The sequence below is a fragment of the Rhea pennata genome, chromosome 11, assembly GCF_028389875.1.
Source record: "Rhea pennata isolate bPtePen1 chromosome 11, bPtePen1.pri, whole genome shotgun sequence".
Taxonomy (NCBI): Eukaryota; Metazoa; Chordata; class Aves; order Rheiformes; family Rheidae; genus Rhea; species Rhea pennata.
Window position 1 is genome coordinate 16,020,854 of NC_084673.1, and position 22,071 is coordinate 16,042,924.

The 22,071-nt window shown below is 39.7% G+C and overlaps 1 protein-coding gene across 2 annotated transcripts in view; it reads right to left on the reverse strand.

Moving 5' to 3' along the window:
• The window catches only part of IL1RAPL2 (interleukin 1 receptor accessory protein like 2), a 376,004-nt gene that overhangs the window by 156,470 nt on the left and 197,463 nt on the right, over nt 1-22,071 (reverse strand). For both annotated transcript variants that reach the window (XM_062584647.1, XM_062584648.1), the window contains 2 exons: nt 9,910-10,096; nt 3,871-4,024 (listed from right to left, as the gene is read on the reverse strand). In XM_062584647.1, the coding sequence (XP_062440631.1) occupies nt 3,871-4,024; nt 9,910-10,096 (341 nt within the window). The remainder of the gene's footprint in view (nt 1-3,870; nt 4,025-9,909; nt 10,097-22,071) is intronic.

Below are 22,071 nucleotides of genomic sequence, written 5' to 3' on the forward strand. Positions count from 1 at the left end.
GACTGAAGAAAATGAGTTTAGTCTGGGAAAGAGGGGACAGTAGTCTTCAATATATAAAAGGCAGTTGTAAAACTATTCTCAACACCCACTAGAGGCATGGATATCTTCTTAGTTGGTAGAAGAAAGGATCTAGGTTGGATTACCAAAAAATGTCTTGTTTTTAAAGATTAATTAGCCCTGAAACAGATTTCCAATGGGATTGTGAAAGCCTTTACATTGGGCATTTCTAAGACAAGCTGAAAACAGACATATGTCAGGACTGGACTAAGTAAACATACAACTTAAAAGGAGGCAGCTCCACCTGATGTTGATGCCCCTTCCAGATTAAGGTCTTTATGCTCAGTAGCTAGACAAGTCCAACCTTAAATGACTGCATCACTTAATCTTTTGTACAGTTAGCTTTTTATAACTGTCTACCAAAACATATTGCATAAGAAGTTTGATAGAATTCCTGAGGACTGGAAAAAGCCAATGTCACTCCTATTGCCAAAAAGAGCAAGAAGTACTATCTGGGAAACTACAAGCCAGTCAGCCTCACCTTTATTCCTGGAAAGCTGTTGGAGAAAATCCTTCTGGAGGTCATTTCTAAATATACTAAGGACAAAGGTGATTGGGAGTAGTCCACATGGGCTTACAAAGCAAAAAAGGCATGCTTGAACAACCTGACAGCCTTCTATGATGAGATGACTGGCTTAGAGGATGAAGGAAGAGCTATGGATGTTGTTTGTCTTGACTTTAGTAAAGCTTTCAACACTGTCTCCCCAACATCCTTATAGATAAATTAATGAAGTAGCTAGATAAGTGGATATTCAGTTGTACTGAAAACTGGTTGAACTGCCTGGCTCAATGGGTTGTGATCAGCAATATCTAGTCCAGCTGGAAGCCAGTCACTAGTGGTGTACCTCAGGGGTTAATACTGAGGCCAATATTGTTTAGCAAATTCCTGAACAATGGAACCAAGGGCACCCTCAGCAAGTTTGCTGAAGATACAAAACTGGGAGAAGTGCTTGATAACACCAGAGGGTTCTGCTGCCATTCAGAGGAACCTCAACAGGCTGGAGAAATGGGCAGAGAGGAACCTCATGAAGTTCAACAAAGGAAAGTGCCAAGTCCTGCACCTGGGGAGGAACAACTCCATGCACCAGTACAGGCTGGGGGCCAACTAACTGAAGAGCAGCCTTGCAGAGAAGGACTTGGGGTCTAGTTGAACATGGGTCAGCAATGTGCCTTTGTGGCAAAGGTGGCCAACAGTCTTCCAGGCTACATTAGAAAATTAGATTAGATTTGTCATTAGGACAACTTCTGTTTAGCACTGGTGAGGCCACATACTGAGTGTCGTGTCCACTTGTGGGCTTCCCAGTATGACAGAGACACGGGACACTGGCGCAAGTCCAGCAAAGGGTCAAAGAAGATTAAGGGAGCAGAGCGTCTGTCATACAAGGGAGGCTGAGACAGCTGGGACTGTTAAGCCTGGAGAAGAGAAGGCTCAGGAGGATTCTATCAATGTGTATAAATATCTGATCAGAGTGTGTAAAGAATTGAGTGAAATGCATGAGTTTTCTTTGACCCCTCCATAAAAACTGAAAGCTACTTGCAAGTAAAATTCACAGTCTGAAACAAACACAAACAGAAGAAAATCTGTAAAACATCAAGCTATAAGATAATATTCCTAAGTGGTCCTATCTATTAAATTCAGAGCTCTTATCTATATAGTCAGGTTGTCATCTACAGAAACTAACTAGCTGATTGCAGATACCTAAAGAGATTCAAACAGCAAACACATAAAACCAAATATGTCTCCCAAACCCTTTAAACTGGGAAAAGATATTTGATTAAAAATCATCTACTGTTTATGTAAATGAAGATGATTTCTTTTTCCCCGCTGTGCTATTTGCTGCTGTGTCTAACATGGATTATGTAACATATGATATATGTGGCTTTTGCAAATTCAACAAAATATAATTTAATACGAATTTCTCATCAAATTACAAGGCTAACATTCTCTTCATTCTCAAACATTTTGTAAAAAAAAAACACTCTCAGATTCCATATTTACATATTTAGTAATTCAGGTTATAGGCATTTTAATAGAACAAATGGCTCCAACATCTACTACAGTCAGTTTACAGCAAATACATTAAATTGTGAAGTATGAATATACCAGAGTGTTCAAATAATGAAGAGAAGATACGAGCTCTTGCAAGGTCATGATGAGAGAGAGAGAACAGAGTATCTGTTATCTACAGAATATCCATCATGTGGAATTGAATTAGATGCACCTAATTTTCACTTTGTCAAACTTATTTCATATTTAGGTTGAAGACCAGCATGCTACCTAGGATAGCAACTATTCACAAGGTAGGTATTACATCTTCATTTGACAGGTTTGGGGTCGGGTAGGTCAAATCAATACTTTAGAGATCTGTCCATGGTCAAAATGGACAAGAAGGAATCGCATGATATATGAGCCTGACACTCAGGGAAAAGAACTCATTTAAAATGAAGAATTACGATAAGAAAAGACAAATGGATTTTGCTTACAATAAAGGGAAGAATTGTATTTCAAAAACACATTAGAAATATCATATAGACTAATTCAGTTTGATACAAGAATGTGAAATTCCACTTATCTTATCACTGCTTCAAGCAGGACTCCATTTCGATCAATATGCCGAAACACAGATGGGAAAACACCTAACCATTTGTTTGCATGGTTTTGTGTGAAAGACTGAAAAAAAAGCTACTATTTTCAGATATTTGGAAACTCCAACAGACACTGAAAGCAAAATAATTATTATAAATGTCATGTTCTACAGTGAAATGTAAAAGAATCGGGAACATACAGGTAGGCAGTACTTTTCTAGCCATTCATGTCTGTTACCTGACAAAAACAGATGAAACGTACTGTTGATTAGTGGCTACTCCATGAACTCAGAAACATACCTACTGTGTATGACCTTCCTGGGAAGCAGACTGCTTTTCCCGTAACAGTTGAATGTTCCTACCTTCATTCCAGGAGCAGGTTGTGCCACCTTCTTCACTGAGGACAATCTCTAGACTACAGAAGTTGATTATCATAAATTAAACCAAACATAATCTTATGATCTTATCAATGTATATAAGCACCTGAAGGGAGGGTGACAAGGGGACAGGGACAAACTCTTTTCAGTTGTCCCATGTGACAGGACAAGAGGCAATGGGCAGAAATTGAAGCACAGGAAGTTCTGCCTGAACGTGAGGGGGAATTTCTTCACTGTGAGAGTGATGGAGCACTGGAACAGGTTGCCCAGAGAGGTTGTGGAGTCTCCTTTTCTGGAGATATTCAAGGCTCGCCTAGATGCAACCCTGTCTAACATGCTCTAGGTGACCCGGCCTGAGCAGGGAGGTTGGACTAGATGATCTCCAGAGGTCCCTTGCAACCTTACTGATTCTATGATAAAATTATGGAACAATCATACAAAAAAATAAATTAATGATGATTTTTCTGGCTGTATTTTATTCTGGAACAAACCCTACCAGAAGTCTGTTTTAAATGTTTAGCCAACCTTCCCTCAGTTTATCATGGAAGATGGGACCAAACCAGGGTCTGAATTCTTCTACCATATAGGGAGGACTTGGGTCTGTTCTACGTTTTGCTTTATGACTAGCATTTCCATGTTTTGTACAGTGCAAATGGCTGAAGAGGTCTGCAGTGGAATTTTACAGGAACCTGATCTACATTTCTCCCAGTTTGGGAACCTAGGACTTGTCTCTTGGGATTTGGTGTTGAGTTTGCACTCACTTCTATCAAATACATTTGCTGATACATGCAAGTCACTTATTTCTTTTAAAACTCATTTTTTTCTTCTTGCATACAACAAAGATTCTTACCAGTAACCTTCAGTTCGGTTGTTCTTCGTATAAGTTTGCCTTCAAACTTCAGTTCACAGGTATAATTTCCTCCATCTTCTTCTTGGACCTCTTGTATTAAGAGAGTATTTCCCTTCTGAATTACAATGCTTCTCCACATTTTTGGCTTACATTCCTGCAGAAAAAAAAATCAAATGCCAAAATTATCCAGCTTGTTCAACAAAAGACAGTGCATTTTTTCCAGATTTTCAGTACTATACACAAGTAAACAACAATCTCAATGTATTTTGTAATATATCTTGAAATTCAGTTTCAGATATAATTTCAGACAGCATGGAGATCTAAAAATGGGTTTAATTTGAAGACATTGCATGTAAAATGAAACAGAAATGTTTTTAAGGTACAAGAGCTCTCACTGTATCACATGGGCCATCTTTCATATGTGGCGCCTTGAAGCAGTGAAGAAGTATTTTCTCTTTTTCATGATGAACAACTGCCAATATGTTTATTTTACTTTAGGACAGATCATTAAAATACACCTTCTGATTAAAGGAAGTATAGAAAATGTCTGTTAAGAATTGGCCTGAAGGCAAACTTTACACAGTTTCAGGCTAGAACCATTTACCAACAGAAAAAAAAAACAGGAAGAATAGTAGTAGTTTTGGAGCAAAAGCCTGGTCTTGTGTCTCCTCATTGGCTTCTCTGGCACTTGATGAGGTGTGAGCTCTGATTCAGTCTTTTCCCATTACCAGGCCCTTTGCAGCATCCCACTCCCATGTGGGTACTCTGACTTGTACATGCTACTGATGGTCTGCAGCTCTCTCTGACTTCCCTAGGCAGACCTAAGCTGTTATTTAGCAAATTTAGGATCATCCTCATGAATTATGGAACAGCTACGGGAACAGCTTTGGAAGCTGCTTGCTCACCTCCCTCACATCATGTACCCTTGCCACACAGATCAGTCCCTGGCCACCCTAATGTTACCCATGATTGAGCACCTTTTAAATACTCTGGCATAAAAGTATGGGTACAATCTTATCCCTGTCTTTAAAATCGTACTTTACGATTATATGTGTATTGTCTCTCAGTAAGTTCAACATCAAGTGTGCTCAGTCTGCAAAGAAAATCAGTTTCTCTCAAACATGGAGTACTGCTGACAACTCTGCAGGCTCTGATTAATTCTGCTGCCCAGAGCACACAAAGCAACACAACTAGGCGCCAAAGAACCTTTAAACGCTGCTCTATTCCCTCTCGCAGTGTGGTAGCATAGAAAAAGGTCTCAGATTGCAAGTAACAATCTTGCATCAGCTACAGCAGGCTCAACAATTCATGTAAAAAGTCAACCCATACCTATGGCTCATTTTCTGTTCTTGGCTGCAACAGCCGGGTTGGAAATAGAGCAAACAAAATAGAACAAAGCCCTCTCATAAAACAACCAAACACGAAAGCATGCTGATTCGCGCAGATATTCTGTAAGGGAGCAAGTGATCAGAATGGCACAAATACAATTTTTTCCTGGGAATCCACAAATGTTCCAAATCCACAATGTCAGTTTCTAAATTAAATGATAATAATAAGGAAGAAAAAAGACGGGACAGCAAGCTTTTGCCCTCGCAACGGAAATGTGAGGATCAAATTGCCTACTAGGGCAAATTTTAGTCAGTTACTATGCGGTCAGATTTTGAATACTGAAACTGTGCAATTCTATTGCCTGTCCCTGAGTGTTATCTTTCCTACTCCTAAGTATGGTTGTAAGGAAAGCAAAATTGGGTCTTGCATGTGAACTTTAGTTAACACTGATGCAAGAGAATGCACAGAAACAAGATCCCTGTCTGCTGTGCAAAGAGGAATCAGAGCTTATTTTTGTTACTGTATTAGACTAACATGGCTCGAGAGCTCCTGAGCAGGAAAATGCCATTATGCCCTTTCTGATTCACACTCAATTTTTAGCTCTGTTCAAAGGTGTGATGTAACTGCATCAAAAACCTGCTTGGAGTAACTGAATCTGAACACTAGGCAAAGACTATGATGTAGTTCTTTCAATCTTAATTTAGAAGGAAGAAAATGCCCAAAATACACAAAGCAAGCATATTTCAGAGGTGCATCCTTTCAGTGCAGCACTGAAAGACCCCATATGCCACCTCTTTTATATTTAGTATTTTATTTTGAAAATTATGGGAGTGAAGAGATTAAGAATCCCCACTTTTATGTACTTTACATTTTTATATTCTGCTTGTTTGTAATATGGAGGGTGAAACCTTTACTACTGCAGAGATTAAAGATTCAGCACAAAAACAGTGCTTGCACATAGTGCAGTTTTACAGTGAGGAATGGTTCTACTGGAACTGTATCACTGACTTCCTATCTGTTTCTTTTCTTGTCCACTTAAAACTTTTCATATTAAAACTGATTTATAAGCTTTTCTCGCTCAAAGAGGAGAAGCCTTTCTCTTTTTCGTCTGTTGTCTGCACAGACTTTCAAACTACATGTTGAAAATGCCTGTTTAATTCTGCCTGTTTTTTCACAGACTAGTTCAACCTACAAAACTAAAAGCTAAAACAAAGGAAGGTGAAGAATAGTATTTATTTTAAGCAATAAAAAGGCCAATAAACAAACCATAAAGAAAATCTAAACAGTCTTCATATTCTGGAGACAATCTAGGTATTCTTATCAGAGGTCTGCTAATTTCCCAAACCAGTAAGTACCAAAGTGTATGAGGGTTGCTCATTTAACCAGGTTTTGTGTTCTTTTCTAGTTTTGCACCATATTTAACTGATGGGAGAATCTCAAAGTTTCCTTTTACTAGGCTATTTTCCTTAGACATCTAGAATAGTTGGTTTTTTTTTTTTTTTTTTTTTTTTCCAATAACTAGGTTGTTCATTATTATGCTTCTTTTTCTCTTCTTTGACATTTTACCTGGCAGCACCTCAACAACTCTAGTTTTTGTAGGGTAGATAACAACTACCTGTCCTTCACCTGCCACTCTGACAGTTTTCACAGCTGTTCTTTCAACCCAGTAATAGCAAAGAGGTGGTAGAGATGGATTAAGGTTCTACTTTCTAGATGTAATACACTTTTTTTTCCACTGCCAGTTGATTTTTTTCATGAAACTGTTCTTACTCTTAAATTCTGTTCATTCAATCTTGCCTTGACACATACATTTATTTCACAAAAATCCTTATTCTTCTTGTCAAAACAATTCTAACAGGTCTAATGGATCTGTGTGTGAACAATAATAATGGCATTAATTGTGGAAATCTTTAAAACCAGGTATTTCATACAGCATAATTCTAGCAAGAAGTGAAATCCACACTACTGTTAAAACAAATCCTGAGAGCAAATGTTTTATCACTACCTATTGAGCGTGCATGTAGAAATCCATTCATGCCTAATTATTTTAAGAGCATGTTTAACTTGCAGCTAACTCCCTCTAAATAGATGCAATTATTGGCGCTGATTCGTTAATCCCTCCACACAGAGAACTCTTCTGGAAGCGGGCTGAGCATGGTGCGCAGCAGGCCTCCCATGTTAATGCCTCGTGTGACGGCAGTTCTTCGGCCAGAAGTCCAAATTCCCAGACTATGAGGGGACTGGCGGTCTTTCACAGCCACAAGGATTTCTCTTTTCAGTCAAAATTATAAAGAACAAAACCCCACGGACTTCCTCATATTTATTTGTCTACTATCCTATTTTGGACAACTTATGTTGTGTCACTGGATAAAGATTTTCACTAAATATTCAACATAATGAAAAAGCAACTGCTCTTCAAATGCCTCTGCAGCAGATTTACATGGGAAGATGGCTGATGTCACCTGCATTCATCAGTCACACTCAAAAACTGAGGATTCAGTGTGCTGGGTCTGGAAACACATGCCAGCCTCAGGAAGTGAGGGGCACGTCCTAAGCCAGAATACCACCCCACAGCATTCCCTGGGAGCTGGCACCGGCTTTTTGTTACATACTTTGCCTTTCACAGCACAGTCTTAAGTGCCACAGTGTGGTTTCTAGGGGTTATCATGGTATTCATGATATTATTTTGAAATTCAAGCAATTATTATAAATGAATTTATGCTTTTTTGTAGAGATTAATTTCTATTAACAGTTAGTACCATAATAAGCTTTAGAATATTTTAGAAAACTCCAGTCCAGGGATAACTCGGCATATATACCTTCTGCATAACATCACTATTGACATTTCAAATTACTGAGCTTCCTGACTCAAGTCTGGTAATACAGGTGTTTATAGAAACTGAACTGATGGCTCTTTATCATTAATTATGAATAAGCAGGTACATGTAATAGGTTATTCCATTAATGTCTCTTCTCGTTATCAAGCCAGACCAAAGGTTGCTGACTTTGATTGACCTGCAGTTATCATCAAACGACAACATCAGCTGTGCTCAATTCCATCATGGCAATGGCTTGTCAGTCAGATGTCACACTGAGGCTGGCGTCACACAGCCTGCATGGGGAACCCGGATAATATGTGAATTTAGGGAACAAAGGCCTTTCCTTTCCCATTTTTGGTCAGCACAAAGCATCACTGATATGGGGTTATATGTGCATTTTCCTTAGGCTGATTTCTACTCCATGACAGCTGAAGATTACTCCTGTCAGATTATTTTTGTAGCATGCTCTAGTAGAATGAGATCTTCAGTGATGTAGTGTTCAATAACACACAAATAGATAAGGCAAGAAACAGTGTAATCCTAGTACTTTCTTTCTTAAGATTTCAGACTTAACTGAATACATGTATTTTATGCATGAACAACACTGAAGGCATCCACTCATATGCTGAGAGAAACATCTTTAATGCTAAAAGAAAAACCTTGTTTATCTAACTGAGTTATGGCAAATGTTTTGTTAATATAAACTGGAATACGTGAGATTTCATTAAAAATATAAATAGATAATAACTTCTAAAATTGTTCTTTTCTGATGAATCCTGTTAAAGAGTAAAAAAATCTGTAGCTCTGCATATATTATTTATTTCACCAAATAACCATTTTCAAAGAACGTTATCAAGGCTGACCAATCAAGACCTCAAAACTTAGGATTTAACTGTTTTGTACATTATTGCCTTTATTACCTGAACCCAGTGTGTCCTAAAGTCATTCTCCTTTTTTATTCTTCTTTATACCAGCAATCCATCTCCCATCTTCCAATAACCCCATCAAGCTCTTGCCCCAACATCTGTTGTTCCCTCTGACTTTTATCTTTCTTTCCCTCTCCACTGTCTCCTCCTATCTCCTCATACATTAGGGCTTTTCAAACAACAGACTTCAGTTCAGATCCAGACAAAAAGTAAAATTTGCCAAGATCTTCCTGTGGTCACATCTTGCCTGACATCCTGATTTTAATTATTCTCCTAGCCCCTTGCGGAGGTAGGGCAACACATCACCACTGTATCTGCTGCTGAAAGTGGTGGGTGGTACCACAGAGGCCTTGGTGAAGGTGCAGCCAGCAGAGTTACCTACTGAGTAACAGAAGTACCTAACAGACCTCTGTAAAAATTAACAGACCTCAGTAAAATTATTCAATGAGCCTCAGCAAAAGTAATTGCATCTCTGTGAAATCGGCCAGTAGACTTTAGTAAAAATTAGCAGGCCTCGGTGAAATCACCCAATGGCCTTCATAAAAACTAATTAGGGACTGCATAAAAACTAAGTAGGGAGCCCTACGGAATTTGGTAGTGCTGATGCAACTTTAGCTGTGTTTTAAGTCGTCTCCCACTGTTTCTACTATAGTATGAGGTAAGCAGACATCCCACCATGGTGGAAACTGTAATACAGATGCACAGCGGTGCGGGAACACAATTTGAGGTATAATGTAGCCTGCAGCAGTTAGAACAGCCTCACTGATAAGGATTTTTGTTGGTCAATGACTATGCCGGATAATTTTGCCTGTACTTTGGTTTACTTCTACAATGCTGGGAGAGCACCCTCCATACCAGTCACAAACTGCTCAAGGCTCAGAAAAGGCCATTTCTAAGCCTCTGACTGAAAGCACTGGCAGCTTTTTAGAGTTTCAGTACAACAGCAGTCATACAGTAGTAGTTACCTTGTACCACACCACGTCCGGCTCTTGATTGGCTGTTTTGTAATCCTCAATATCAGGACAGGAGATTGTCTTTCTCTTAGTGACTTCTGATTTTTCCAGGTATCTGATCTTGCTGTTGTAGCAAAGCCCAGATTCATTCTCTGCTACCGTCAAGGACATGGACACCTTCATGCAATAGGTTGAGTTTCTGCAGGGACAGAAAGATGTTTCTGTTTATCTTACTTCCTTTTTACCATATTTCTTTCAGCACCGTAAGTTTCTTCATTAAGCTCTCATCTTCACAAACACTTTGGGGACACATTCAAATACTGTGCATTTCCATATTGTGCAGTTCCAGCACCAAGGAAGCACTAGAAAATGTAGAGATTCATTCCTGGTTTACTGTGAAGAACTCTGTAGGAAGTGTGCTGAAAGGAGATCTAACTCAGTGTGGCAGCTCTTACAAGCTCCAAAGTCCACAAGTACTGGGACCTAATATCACCTCAGATGTGTAGGTCAGAATGTATTGATTCATCATACTCCTGCTTCCTACACATGCTACAGACACTCCTCTCCCTCCTTCTCGTCCACCTTCAGGAGATGTCACTGCAGTATGTAGTACTTCGTGACTGAGAAGAAGGTTTATACTGTCCTGTACGTGTACATATTACAGAGAAAGAATTCCTCCCTCCGAAGGAAATGCTAAATATAATCCTACAGCACACAATATGCAAGAAGTCAGACTGTATGGTTATGCTGACACATTTTGGCCTTAAAATCCTGAAAAATATAGTCCGTTAGATCTTAAAAGCACTATGTGTTCTATCACCAGAGAACCCTGATAAGGTTAAATCCAGAAGACTATTGTGAGTGGTCCAAATCCAGATTTTCTTAGTCTTCCCAATATTAAGGTAGAATAAATACAACCAACCCAGCTTCCACGTCTCACAATCACGAAAACAGGGTTAAATTAAAATCCTCTCAGACTCACATCTCTAACAGAGTTACCAGAGACACAACAAAAACTCAAACTGGTATTTGTCATGGTGTTACTGTAAAGCATTTACACTTTGCACAAGGTTGCTGCAAACTGTCAGCTTCTGGTCTTCATTAGGTGTGATGGCGAACAGAGACCTTTAAAAGCAAACTACAAAGTACAAGCGACAGTATAATGAAGCTATTCCTCCTATCATGCATCATTTTGTCATTTTAATTGACTGTGCTATAACCAAAAAAGTCTGGAGTAAAACTGACATGCTGGGTGGTTTCTCCCATCAAACGGAGTTGAGGCGAGCTCTTGCAGAAGGTATTACCACCTCACTACTGCTTCTTCCACAGCAGCTCTGTCGCAATTAGGTTTAGCTGAGGTAAGAGGGTGCCACTGCAGAAAAAATTGCCCCATGCATCTGGAAAAGGATCTGCCAGTCAAACCTAGACACTAATGGTACTGGATGCTTACGCCTTCCAAACAGACTCATGACAATGCTTTTAATTAAAAAAAAAAAAAAAATCCAACATACTCCCTAACAAATCTTTCTGATGCATCATTTCAGCAACATGTCACTCTGTCAAGGCAATGTAGTTAGGAAGAAAATAAAAAGGTCTGTAGGGACACTTCATCATGACTCCAAGCTCCATGCCAAACAAATCGTGACAAAGCACAGCTTCTTGTCAAAGGTGAGCCATGAGCACATATTTGTAGAAGAGAAGGTCAGGAGGCTTCTGAGGCAATCCTTGGAAACCTCCAATTTTCAGTATCATCAGAGCTACAAATTCAACAGAACTGCACAAAACATCGGGTTCCAGTACCTGATGCAGGTCCCAGCATGGCCTTCTGCAGTGTTACAGCAGGCCTAGTACTCCCATTTTTAAAAGGAAAACTGAGGCACAGAGAGATACAAGGAGAGTAGGACAGGCTACAGAGCTGAAGTCACCTTCCAAATTTCAGATTAGCACTAGAACGACTCTTTTGCCCTCCCACTGTCCACATGAACAACCATCTCAGTGGATACTACAGGAAAAACTGAATTGCCACAGACGCCTCCTTCCCACTCCCCCTGTTCAAAGTGTCCCACGTACATTAATGTAATGAAATTGGTGGATATTTCCCCCATACCCCATCTTAAAGGGAAAAGGCTATCTTTGCACTTTGCTACGTTCTGTTTCAGCTAGGAGCTTATAAAAAAAGCCGTATCTTCACAAACTATGTAAATCACATTATTGTACCTGCAACAAAAGATCCTTGGACTAAAAAAGTCATTTTAGGGGACTTTTCAGAATTACTTATATGATTTAGGGAATACAAGTTAACTTTCTCCCAAACTACTCACTTTTGAAAAGTATACCTTTTTTTGTAGGAAGAAAGAAAACTTATTTGGAAAATGTCAATGCTTTGTAATAGAGCAGCAATAATCCACAAAATATGGATAAAATCACTCTGTATAGTCAAAAATGCTCTGCAATTACTATTTATTAACTTTCCTGAATGACTACAGGTATTACTGAGTGCAAATCAGGTCACATGCTCTCAGTCCTAATGATCCAGACCGACCAAGAATAATGCCTTTGAATAGCTGTCCATTACTCGGTGTTATTTAATAGCACTGTATTTTCTGCTAACAATCTTGCATTACTTAGACTGTATTTCAAACAGTGCTGGAGGCTAGTTCTATTTAAAATGCTTCCTGGAACCCCATCCTGAAAATGTAGTATCCTTTTCATTAGTTACAATTAGAATTGAGTAGAATTGAGAAAACTAAGTGCCTTGTGAACACCGTCACTTTTGTTCACACTCCATGACCAGGACAATAAATCCATTCAGGCTCATGATGAAGAGAGGCCTCATGAAGCCAAAAGCAAGAGACTTGAAAGCTTTCTGAATGCTTCTTCATCAGCCACTCACGTTAGCTCTACTGCCAGCAATTCAAAAAGGGTAACTTCTGCAATTGCATGAAATCTAGTGTCCGAAGCCACAGCCTTCCTTTAATCCACTCAGTTACCTTTCAGTCACGTGCAACATGAGAAAAACAGTTTAGTCAACCTCACTGTTTTGCTCCGCTTTGAAGCAGAAACCCAGGAGCCTTTGGTTCTAGAAACTTGAGCTATTCCTCTTTGAATTTGGCTAAGCATTCAGCAGGATGCTATGGATTTCAGCCATCAGCCCTCTGCATAGGTGGCAAGTCTGTGGCTAGTTTTTCTTGGAGACTCCCACAGTTACCACTTTTCAATCAGTTGAGATGATGTGAAACAGAGCTTCCTAAAAAGATACACTCCCTCTGTTTTAACTAGATAATTCCCATAGTATTTGCCTTACGGTCATCCTACCTTGCATTTCAAATCTCACCTTAATGGAGGGAGATCCCTATGTTCATTTTACATGGGGATTTGTAGACGAACAGTGAATTTTTCTACACAGCGAGAAACTTGTAGTTTGACTGGAATCTGGAGAAATATATGCCTTTGATTTCACTGATGCAAGGGAACAGGCCCTCTCTCCTCTCTTGTGTGACCCGTGGTATAACAGGATCTCTGGTAGGCAATAGCTTGAGTCAGAAGTCAGGAAGGGGATCGCGGAGTAGTCACTAGCCACCACTGCATTCTGTAAATCCTGTGGAAGTGGATAGGAAAATCACAGCGCAGGCCACCTCGCAGGTAGCTGGGGTCAGGCTCACATCTGGAGCACCTAGGAAGGCCACACAGCTGCCGCACTAGGACTGATCTAGCTCTTCCTTTCCAATGGCTTTAAGGACCTCCATGGCCTCTAGGGCTCTCCTTGATGAGCTGCATTTGAGTTGTTTGTGGTAAGCATCCTTTTTGGTAACGAAGTGCAGACTGGCCGGTCTGAATTCTGCATCCACTGCTTTCCTCTTCTGCTTTTAAGAACAAGTAAGTGACCTACTACCCAGAATTATAATATGGAGGCCCCGTTTTTGTTTTCAATGTATGGTCATGGAGCTTGGCAGGGGGAGATCAGTACTCCCAGCAGTCTGAAGGCTGGCAGGAAAGGTTTGTATGACCACATTTAATGAGGGGGGCTGGAATACACAGGGAACAACCAGACCAACAAAACTAAGCAACTTGGATTTGCTGATGAGGGAGATGAGCAAAAAGGAAATGCTTTCCAGGTAGATGCAGATGATGCTGGGAGGTCTGTGGCAGTGATCTCAGCACTACTGGAACAGGAAAGAAGAGCTGTACATAAATGGAGATATGTACAACCCAAACAAACCAAGACCTGGTAGAATGCAGTCAAGCTACATGTAAAGGAAATAAGCCCATGAGTTTGAAAGTGGGTCTTTTAATGATTTTCCTTTTCTGAAAGGTTTCCAAACCATTCATTCTCCAGGAGAGTCAACTTCCAAATGTTTCAATTTCTGTAAGAGGTAGCAGTGATCATATGGGGAATGGCAAGACGGAAGAAAACAAAGAATCACTCTGCAGCTCAGAGGAAAAGAATTATATTTTAACATTGAAACTACGATTTGTAATTCCCTATTTCAAGAGACTAGTGCAAAACTGGGCCTACTCTCTGGAGTGGATATGGGAAGAAGGACTTAGCTTTGCCAGAGTTCAAAAAGCAGCTTTCCTTTGTTCTGGTGGCAAGGCACTTGTAATCCCCAGGCCACCTGAAACTGGCTCTGAACCACAAATTGAAACCAACTGAGAAACCTACAAAAAACACAGGCAAAACCAAGGGAGTTTAACAGGTCTCAAAACAAAAAACAAGCAAAACTGTGAGTTTGGCTTGACTTCGAAGCAAAGACCAGAGGGGAAAAAAAGAAGAAAACAGAGAAAGGGATAAGAAGGAAATTTGAAATTGAAGTTGCAATCCCAAAATAATTTTTCATCTAGTTTTGGATTCAACACAATTTATCAGTCCTGAGGTTGAAACAAATGAGAGAAAATATTCATGACTTTGACAAAACTTTTTCTTTGGCATTTGTGGTTCTACCTGTAAGGGTGTTTTTTTAGAGGAGTCAAGTAAAACAATTTTGCATCCAGTACGCAAGAAATCTCCCCTCCTACTCCCTATTTATTAACTTTCTTATACGGAGAAAAAGGAAGGAGGAAGCAAGGTGGTTCAGTATTTTATATCTACTAGTTTGAAGAACACTCCACAATTTGAACTGCATACTTCCCACAATCTGAACTGCATATTTATACATGAGGATTTTTCCTCGTGTTTTCCCTAGCATGCAGGTTCAGTTTTCCATAGGTGTTCATTTCTTTAATTACATTAAAGTTTTCAGACTACAATGTGATATGCTGTTAGCTCCAAAATCTGGGAAGAGTATATTTATCAAAGCTGTGCTCAGGAAAACCCAGCTCAGCCTGAGATCTCTCCCAAGTGACCTAAACACTCTGCCTGCTCATTTTAATGACTTTTTCATTGGCTCGCTAAAGCACTGACTGCAGGAAGTCAACCCTTACATTCATCTTTGTAGGTGCCGAATTAAAGGCGTAATAGAAACAACACCAACTATCTTTGCCCATCTCAAGGTCCATAGAAATTAATCCACTACCAACTGTTACAGGAATGTACTTTTGTCACCAGCTTTCAGACTCAATCCAGCAGTTGGTTGTTTTCCTCTCCTTTCATAAGAATTTCATACATTCATTCCAGTCTAAATTTCACACTTCATGTAATATAATATTCATATAATATTACCAATATATTGGTATAATATACCTACATATTCATATAATATTACCATATAATGATTACCAAGCAATTTCATGTATCATGCTTCAGTATCTGAAGCTGTTTCACCCCATTCTATGAGGCCATGGTTTGGTGACCTCTTTAAAGAAAAAAAATTAGTAATTTTACTATCAATGTTGTTTCAGATCACATAGACACAGCACCTTTCCTCCAAACAAGTTAATTACTGCTTATCTGCCCCGGTTTCACTCAGGTTCCTCTATGACTACCACTGCTGCCTGTCTTCAGTCATTGTCTAGAAGAGGTCAAACTCACACATGATCATTCTCAGAGATTACAAATCATAGCTACATTCAAAATTTTTGGATTATCCTGCTGCATTCTTTTCTTCTGATCAATTTGTCTAGTGAAAGGGCAATACCTGAAGAAGAACAATTCAACAGATGATTGACACAACTGCAGCTGCTTACTGAACCATAAGCCACAAAGTGCACTCAGTCTGGGCGTCCACTCCTATGTTACCTGGGCTTGGTGCAACCCCAAACGCTCCTGCCGTGCAGTTTGCTTGCTTGCTTTCTTTTACAACTGTAATTCTAAACCCAACTCCTATGTATGGTGAAGAAAAATCCAAATCCCATATTATCTTTCTTTTAATGTCTTACTGGCTTTTAAGATCCTACTAGTAAAAGAAAACAGCATCACAAAAGTACGATCTCAGAAAATTAAGCGTGGGATGCTAAAGCAGCACCACTTCACAAATCTTCTTTCATTACTTCTTTTCTCCGAGCCTCTAATAGAAGCCACTGTTGTGAATCCAGATGGAGGTGTCCTTTAAGTCCCCTTTGTTCAAGCAGAAAAAGTATTTATGCTGAGATAATCCATGATTCTTTATGAATTTTTAGTCCTACTGCACTTCTTTCTGCCTCAGATTTAATCACTACACAAGATTCACTGGAAATAAAATGACAATTTCAGCTTGAATAAAATATGCTAGATGTCCCTGGAGCCCATGTTTTACAATGAAGAAAGGTTATACCATCACTATTCAAAAGAAACAACTGAGCGAAGTCACTGAAAGATAACTTTTAAAACATTCACATTAATGATAGTTTGAAAAACATAGCTAGGGCTGCCTCCTCAGATTAACCATCAGGAACACAGTTCTCACCACAGGCACTTAAAAGCAAAACTTGTATTCCTTACTGTGTGTTTATCCCTTCTTAGGGAGTTTTCAGGCTTCCCAGATACTAGGAAAGGAAAATATGTTTTGAACCAGCAGTTGGGCAGAATTTCTCACAGTTGGGTCTATCTGACCAAAGCCTAGATAGTTTGAACTCAAAGTTGGATTTTAGCTAACATCCTTGTTAAAGAGGGTAATGCCACACAAAAATGTAAGCATGTGCCTGGCATAGTCAGTGATACAGCCCATGACAATGAAGACCTGGTTTGAAAATTCAGAGATAATCTCTAGTACCATGTTAACTCCCTCTGAAAGTAGTTTGAAACAGTCTGAAATAGTCTTCGAACGGTCTGAAACAAGCAAGAACAGGCCTAGTTTGCACATGGGAAAGGCCAGCAAAAGCTATTTTTTTCTAGTTGCCTCCACATGCACAAGCACTGGTCCTGCTGATCTTTGCGTCTGGGCAAAACCAGTCAAATCATCAGAAAACCATTCCAACAGGGAATTCTCAGGGAAGGAAGAAAAATCTCCTAGCTCTTGAGTTGAATCATGTAGGTTAACAGTGCTCCTTGTCCTTTTTGAAGCCTCCAAAATTGTTAGTTAATAGAAGTAAGTATATGGAAATAAATTACAGAACATAGAAAAATGAAGAAGTCAAAAGAACACCAAACTATCTCACTGTATCACACCAGAGTTCATAGAGTATCTGGTCTCTGCCAGCTTCCGCACACCCTGTTCCAGCCGAAGAATTCCTGTAATTGGCTGGGTTTGCTCTGAGGGAACACTTCTTTCTCTGCCTTAAGTATTAGAAGGCAGCAAGTTGCCCTGAAGTTTGGTACTTCAACTGACTAAGCTCTTCTCATTTATTTCTTAATAATTTTCTATTAGAACTCTGGATATTACTGTTAAATTATATTGTCTCACTGAAAAGCCTCATTGCAAATGACATAAATCAAAGGCCCACGGACAACTGCTCCAAGGGATGTATTAAGAAATTCCCTTCCAATAATTTTCTATATGCAATACCCTGTTTCTGAGACCATTTACCATTTTCTCCTTCATTTCTTCCAGCCCCACACAATGCACGAAGCAGTGTATCTGCTCCACTTGCTTTCTTTTAATTAGACACCTAGTAAGCAAAACAGAAGTTACATTCAGGACACCCATCAGATCTGGCTGCAATGCTAAACCTCCCTGGTTTGCCTCAGGGAATAAAGCCTGCGGAGTATATTCTTCTTTATGCGTGCATCCTTATTTATATAGGCAAGGAGAGAAAGGAAGGCCCCCTCAGTTTGTGTATGGGCCACTGAGCATGTAAAACAACAGATTTATTATTATCTGATAGAGTGAAACCAGAATGTTCTCACAACGAAACCCCAACATGAGTGCCGCTACGCTGATCTGCAGAGACCGCCAATGGGAGTCCTGCAGATGAGTCTTCCTGGTTGTAACCTACCTAAAGTGCCCAGAAAGAAAAAATTATCCTCAAACATCACTCACCAAAGAACAGTTTCATTCCCTTTGGCTCTGCCATCCTGTACGTTGGATGTGAGGGATCTCCTTAGGCAACCTTGTTCAAGCTCTGGGCCTTTTATCTGTGTGCTCTGGGGGGATGTACAATGCCATCAGCTGATGTGCTGGGTTGCAGCTGGCTTTTGACATGCATTTCAGCAGAAGCAGTACTGGGGTAAGAACACTGCCCTCCTCTGACCATTACTGGAGCAGAGTAGGGGAACAAAACTTCCTGACGGGCTGGAGCGGAGAGGGCTGAAGGACATCTCAGAATAAGAGCTCTTGAAGACAGAGATGACTGCATGACGAAGCAGTTGCTACACTTTGCATCCTCTTTCCGCACCAAAGCGGGTATGAAACCCACCATTGGAAGCGCTTCTTCCAAGACAAACCAATGAGGTCGAGCCCAAGTGTTAATGACACAGTACAGCATGTACACATACACAGTCCATTGGAATCAGGCGATAACACAAGTCAATCTTATTGGTGCCTAAAGCCATGGTCTTACTACTAAGAAAAATCAAGGATGTTCTCCTTTTCCTACTCCGGTGTTCTCCTTCTTGTGCATGCCACTACAACAGGGAATCTCTGGATTTTCTTCAGCTGCACAGCAACACATATCCATTTCTGCTTGAAGCCCTGACTGCCCCTACAGCTTTCATCAGTTGTAAACACTGGCTTTCAGAAAAGCAGAGGATGGGTATCTTCCCCTTCAAAGCCTTAGAGAAGAAGGGTGAATGAGCACAAGTCTACATACCACCAGGGAAGAGAAACAAATCTTTTTTTCTCTCTCTTTCTACGTGTAAGCGTCAAACGCACAGATAGAACTCATTTTTCTCAATAAAACAATATAATCAAAATGATTTTATATTGTATCTGCTCTAATATTGTATTCAAATCTTGCTATATATTGCAGGAGTTTTGTTTCTAACAGAATTCATCACTGATCAGCAGAGTCTGGGAAGACTAAGCCATGCTGAGCCCATGCCCTTACCAGAAGTGGGAAACCCACCTGGCTTCTACCAACATGCCATGCCTGGGATGCTACAGCAGTGATAGCTGATCCTATACCATCTTCCTGGTTTGTGAGTTAACTAGGAGAAGTCCACTCCTGTAGCTATTTAGACATGCTCCTCTTGAACATCTAATGATCAAAGAAACTGGTACACTAGAAAGGATTTTTAAACCTTTTCAGAGTAAGTTTGTGGAAAAAGGCACTTGCCTGTGAAGTATATGGAAAGAGATATTGTATGATTAAAATGGAATTATAACACCATTTTCAAAAGGTTTTAAGATACAAAGCCACCTTTGCCATGAACAGTTGAGCACTGGATAAATCCAAAGTGCCTGAACATTATACATTCTTCAGTGAGAAGATATTGACACCAACAAAGTGAATGAGCATATTAAAATGCATATTGTAAGAACCGTGAGATTTAAGAGGTAGCTGCAGAGAAACTGACCTTACCCGAGGCATTTTCACAGTGTGTAGTTCAACTTTCCTGTTTGGTCTTAAAGATTTGAAATTACTTTTCTCTCCTATTGTTTGGCAGCCAGATCTTCAATGGTCAGAAAAAACAGATGCAGCTTTTCCTGGGAGGACTGGCCCATATGCAGCCCTAGTTGTATGTATTTGAAGCAAGTCCTTCAGCTCCTTCTAACATTGACTGAACCAAGAGCACAAAGGCTATGCTGAAAATGAAGTTTTACTGACAGCCCCTCTAGGCTGTCTGAATCTCATTTTGATTTCCTGATCACGTGCTCCACAGGCACTCAGAAGCCTGAAGGCTTAAAATCCACTATCAGTGTATTTTATTATTGCTCAAAAAGTAATATTGCAATATTTCACTGACGGCCCATCGAAAGCTTTATTCTTCTGTGCATGCACATAACAATGCTGCTCTGCATTAAGAACTGTACAGATAGTGACAAAGTAAGGCAGAAAGGATAAACAGATTTCCTAACTTGATTTGTTGGCGGTTCTCTAGCATCAAATGCTCGTATTAAAGATCGGCAGGCTTATTTCCTCATATGTATTCAAGGACCCCTCAACCCTTTGCCACTCTGCATCTTATGCCTACGTCTGGTAGCCACAAACATGAACCTTCTCCTTTCTTTGCACCCCTCAGAGACCAAACTTATTATTCTCCTGACTCACATTATGAGAATTATATTATTTTATTTCATCAAGGATTCATTAAGAGAAAATATGTACTATTTTTACCACATTCTTACTGCTCTTGCTGGTAAAGCATGAACTATAGTTCAGTTTATTTCAGAGCTGGGCTCAGTTAGGAGAAAAGACTTCAGGTGTAGTATCTTGCTGATGACAAAGGTGCTGCTGAACTTCCACAAGATTTCTTCCCCAGGTCACCTTCTCTTCTTCTGTCATCATAAGAGCAGCTAAGTAGGCCTAATTCTTATTCCCCTCTAAAAAAAACGAGACTCATAACACATGAAAACAAACTTATTTTTTTTCAGAGAGTAAAACCAACACATGATCTGGCAAGTGAACTTCTTGCACATCCAGAACCTTGAGGCCATTCTATGCGTTTAGATCAATTTTAGTTTTCATGTTTGGTTTCGGTGCTCTCATCTCTGAAAACTTTTCAATCCAGCATGCTGATGTGAAAAATCCCTGAAAAAATGAACCTCTGTAATAGAAATGTTGACAATTTTGACTAAGTGTGCCACTGGTGGGCACTGGAAGATTAACGGCATAGCTAGGGACTGTACTCCAAAGAGGCCTCCACAACGCATCATTTACATATTGTACCATAAAACTGTGATACAAATGTCTCAGCATTTATCTGCACTTATAACAACACATACATCCGTCAACCAAGACCCCTTTTGACCCCCTCACTAGATCTTGCTATTGCAATATCCCTGACCTAGCACAAAAAAAGGCATCTGTGAACAATCCAGTCCCACTGAATTCACACAGACTTCCTAACATATCTGACATTCATCCTCATTTAATTCTTTGCAGGATCAGGATCCTATAATACATCACAGACATGTTGAACACTGAAGAAAAGTATCACTTTTTGGCTTGCATCTCACTATCAGTTCAATACCAAAATGTATTGTGAGAAAAGGGAAGCAAGCTTTAACGCAACAATAATTGTAAGCAGTGTGTATTACCGCCCAATACACACACGCACACATATTTATGCAACAATTGGTTAATAAAGAGCAGGCAACATGCAAAATTACGACATTACAAATTTTTTGCCTGAAGAAGCAATCTCTTTCATAACTGCTACTCTTGTGTTAATTTTATTCAATATTTCAGGTTCATTTACAAAACAGACATTATGACTATTAAAATGACATTTCTGTATAAGAAATAATTCACTGGCACACTTAATTTTTACCTATCTCTAAATCACTGTCCTATCAGCATTTCCTTCACCTGCTCATAGCTATCCTCCTCAAGCACCTTCTGCAAAATTCCTTCCAATTGCTTCTAAGACATTCATGTCATGACCCCATAAGCACCTGTTAGCAGCCAGAAAATTGAGCTTCTTGAAAACCAGTGCTTTTATTCAAACTCTAAAGAAACTTTTTACCAAATAGGAAATTCACTGCAAAGTACAATTACCATTTTCCCAGCTTTCATGTTTGCCAGGTTATTTTGATGGGAGCAAAAGGTAACAAGTTGGGGGAGACCGAATTAACGCAAGTGTTGCTATAACCCATGTCATCCTTTATATAGCATTTGTAAAAACCCTTGGCGTTCAATTCCTTTCTTCTATCAGAGATATCCCAAGATCAAGACTATGTCCTTCCTTGCACACAAAGAGCCACAAACTCTTCCTGGAAA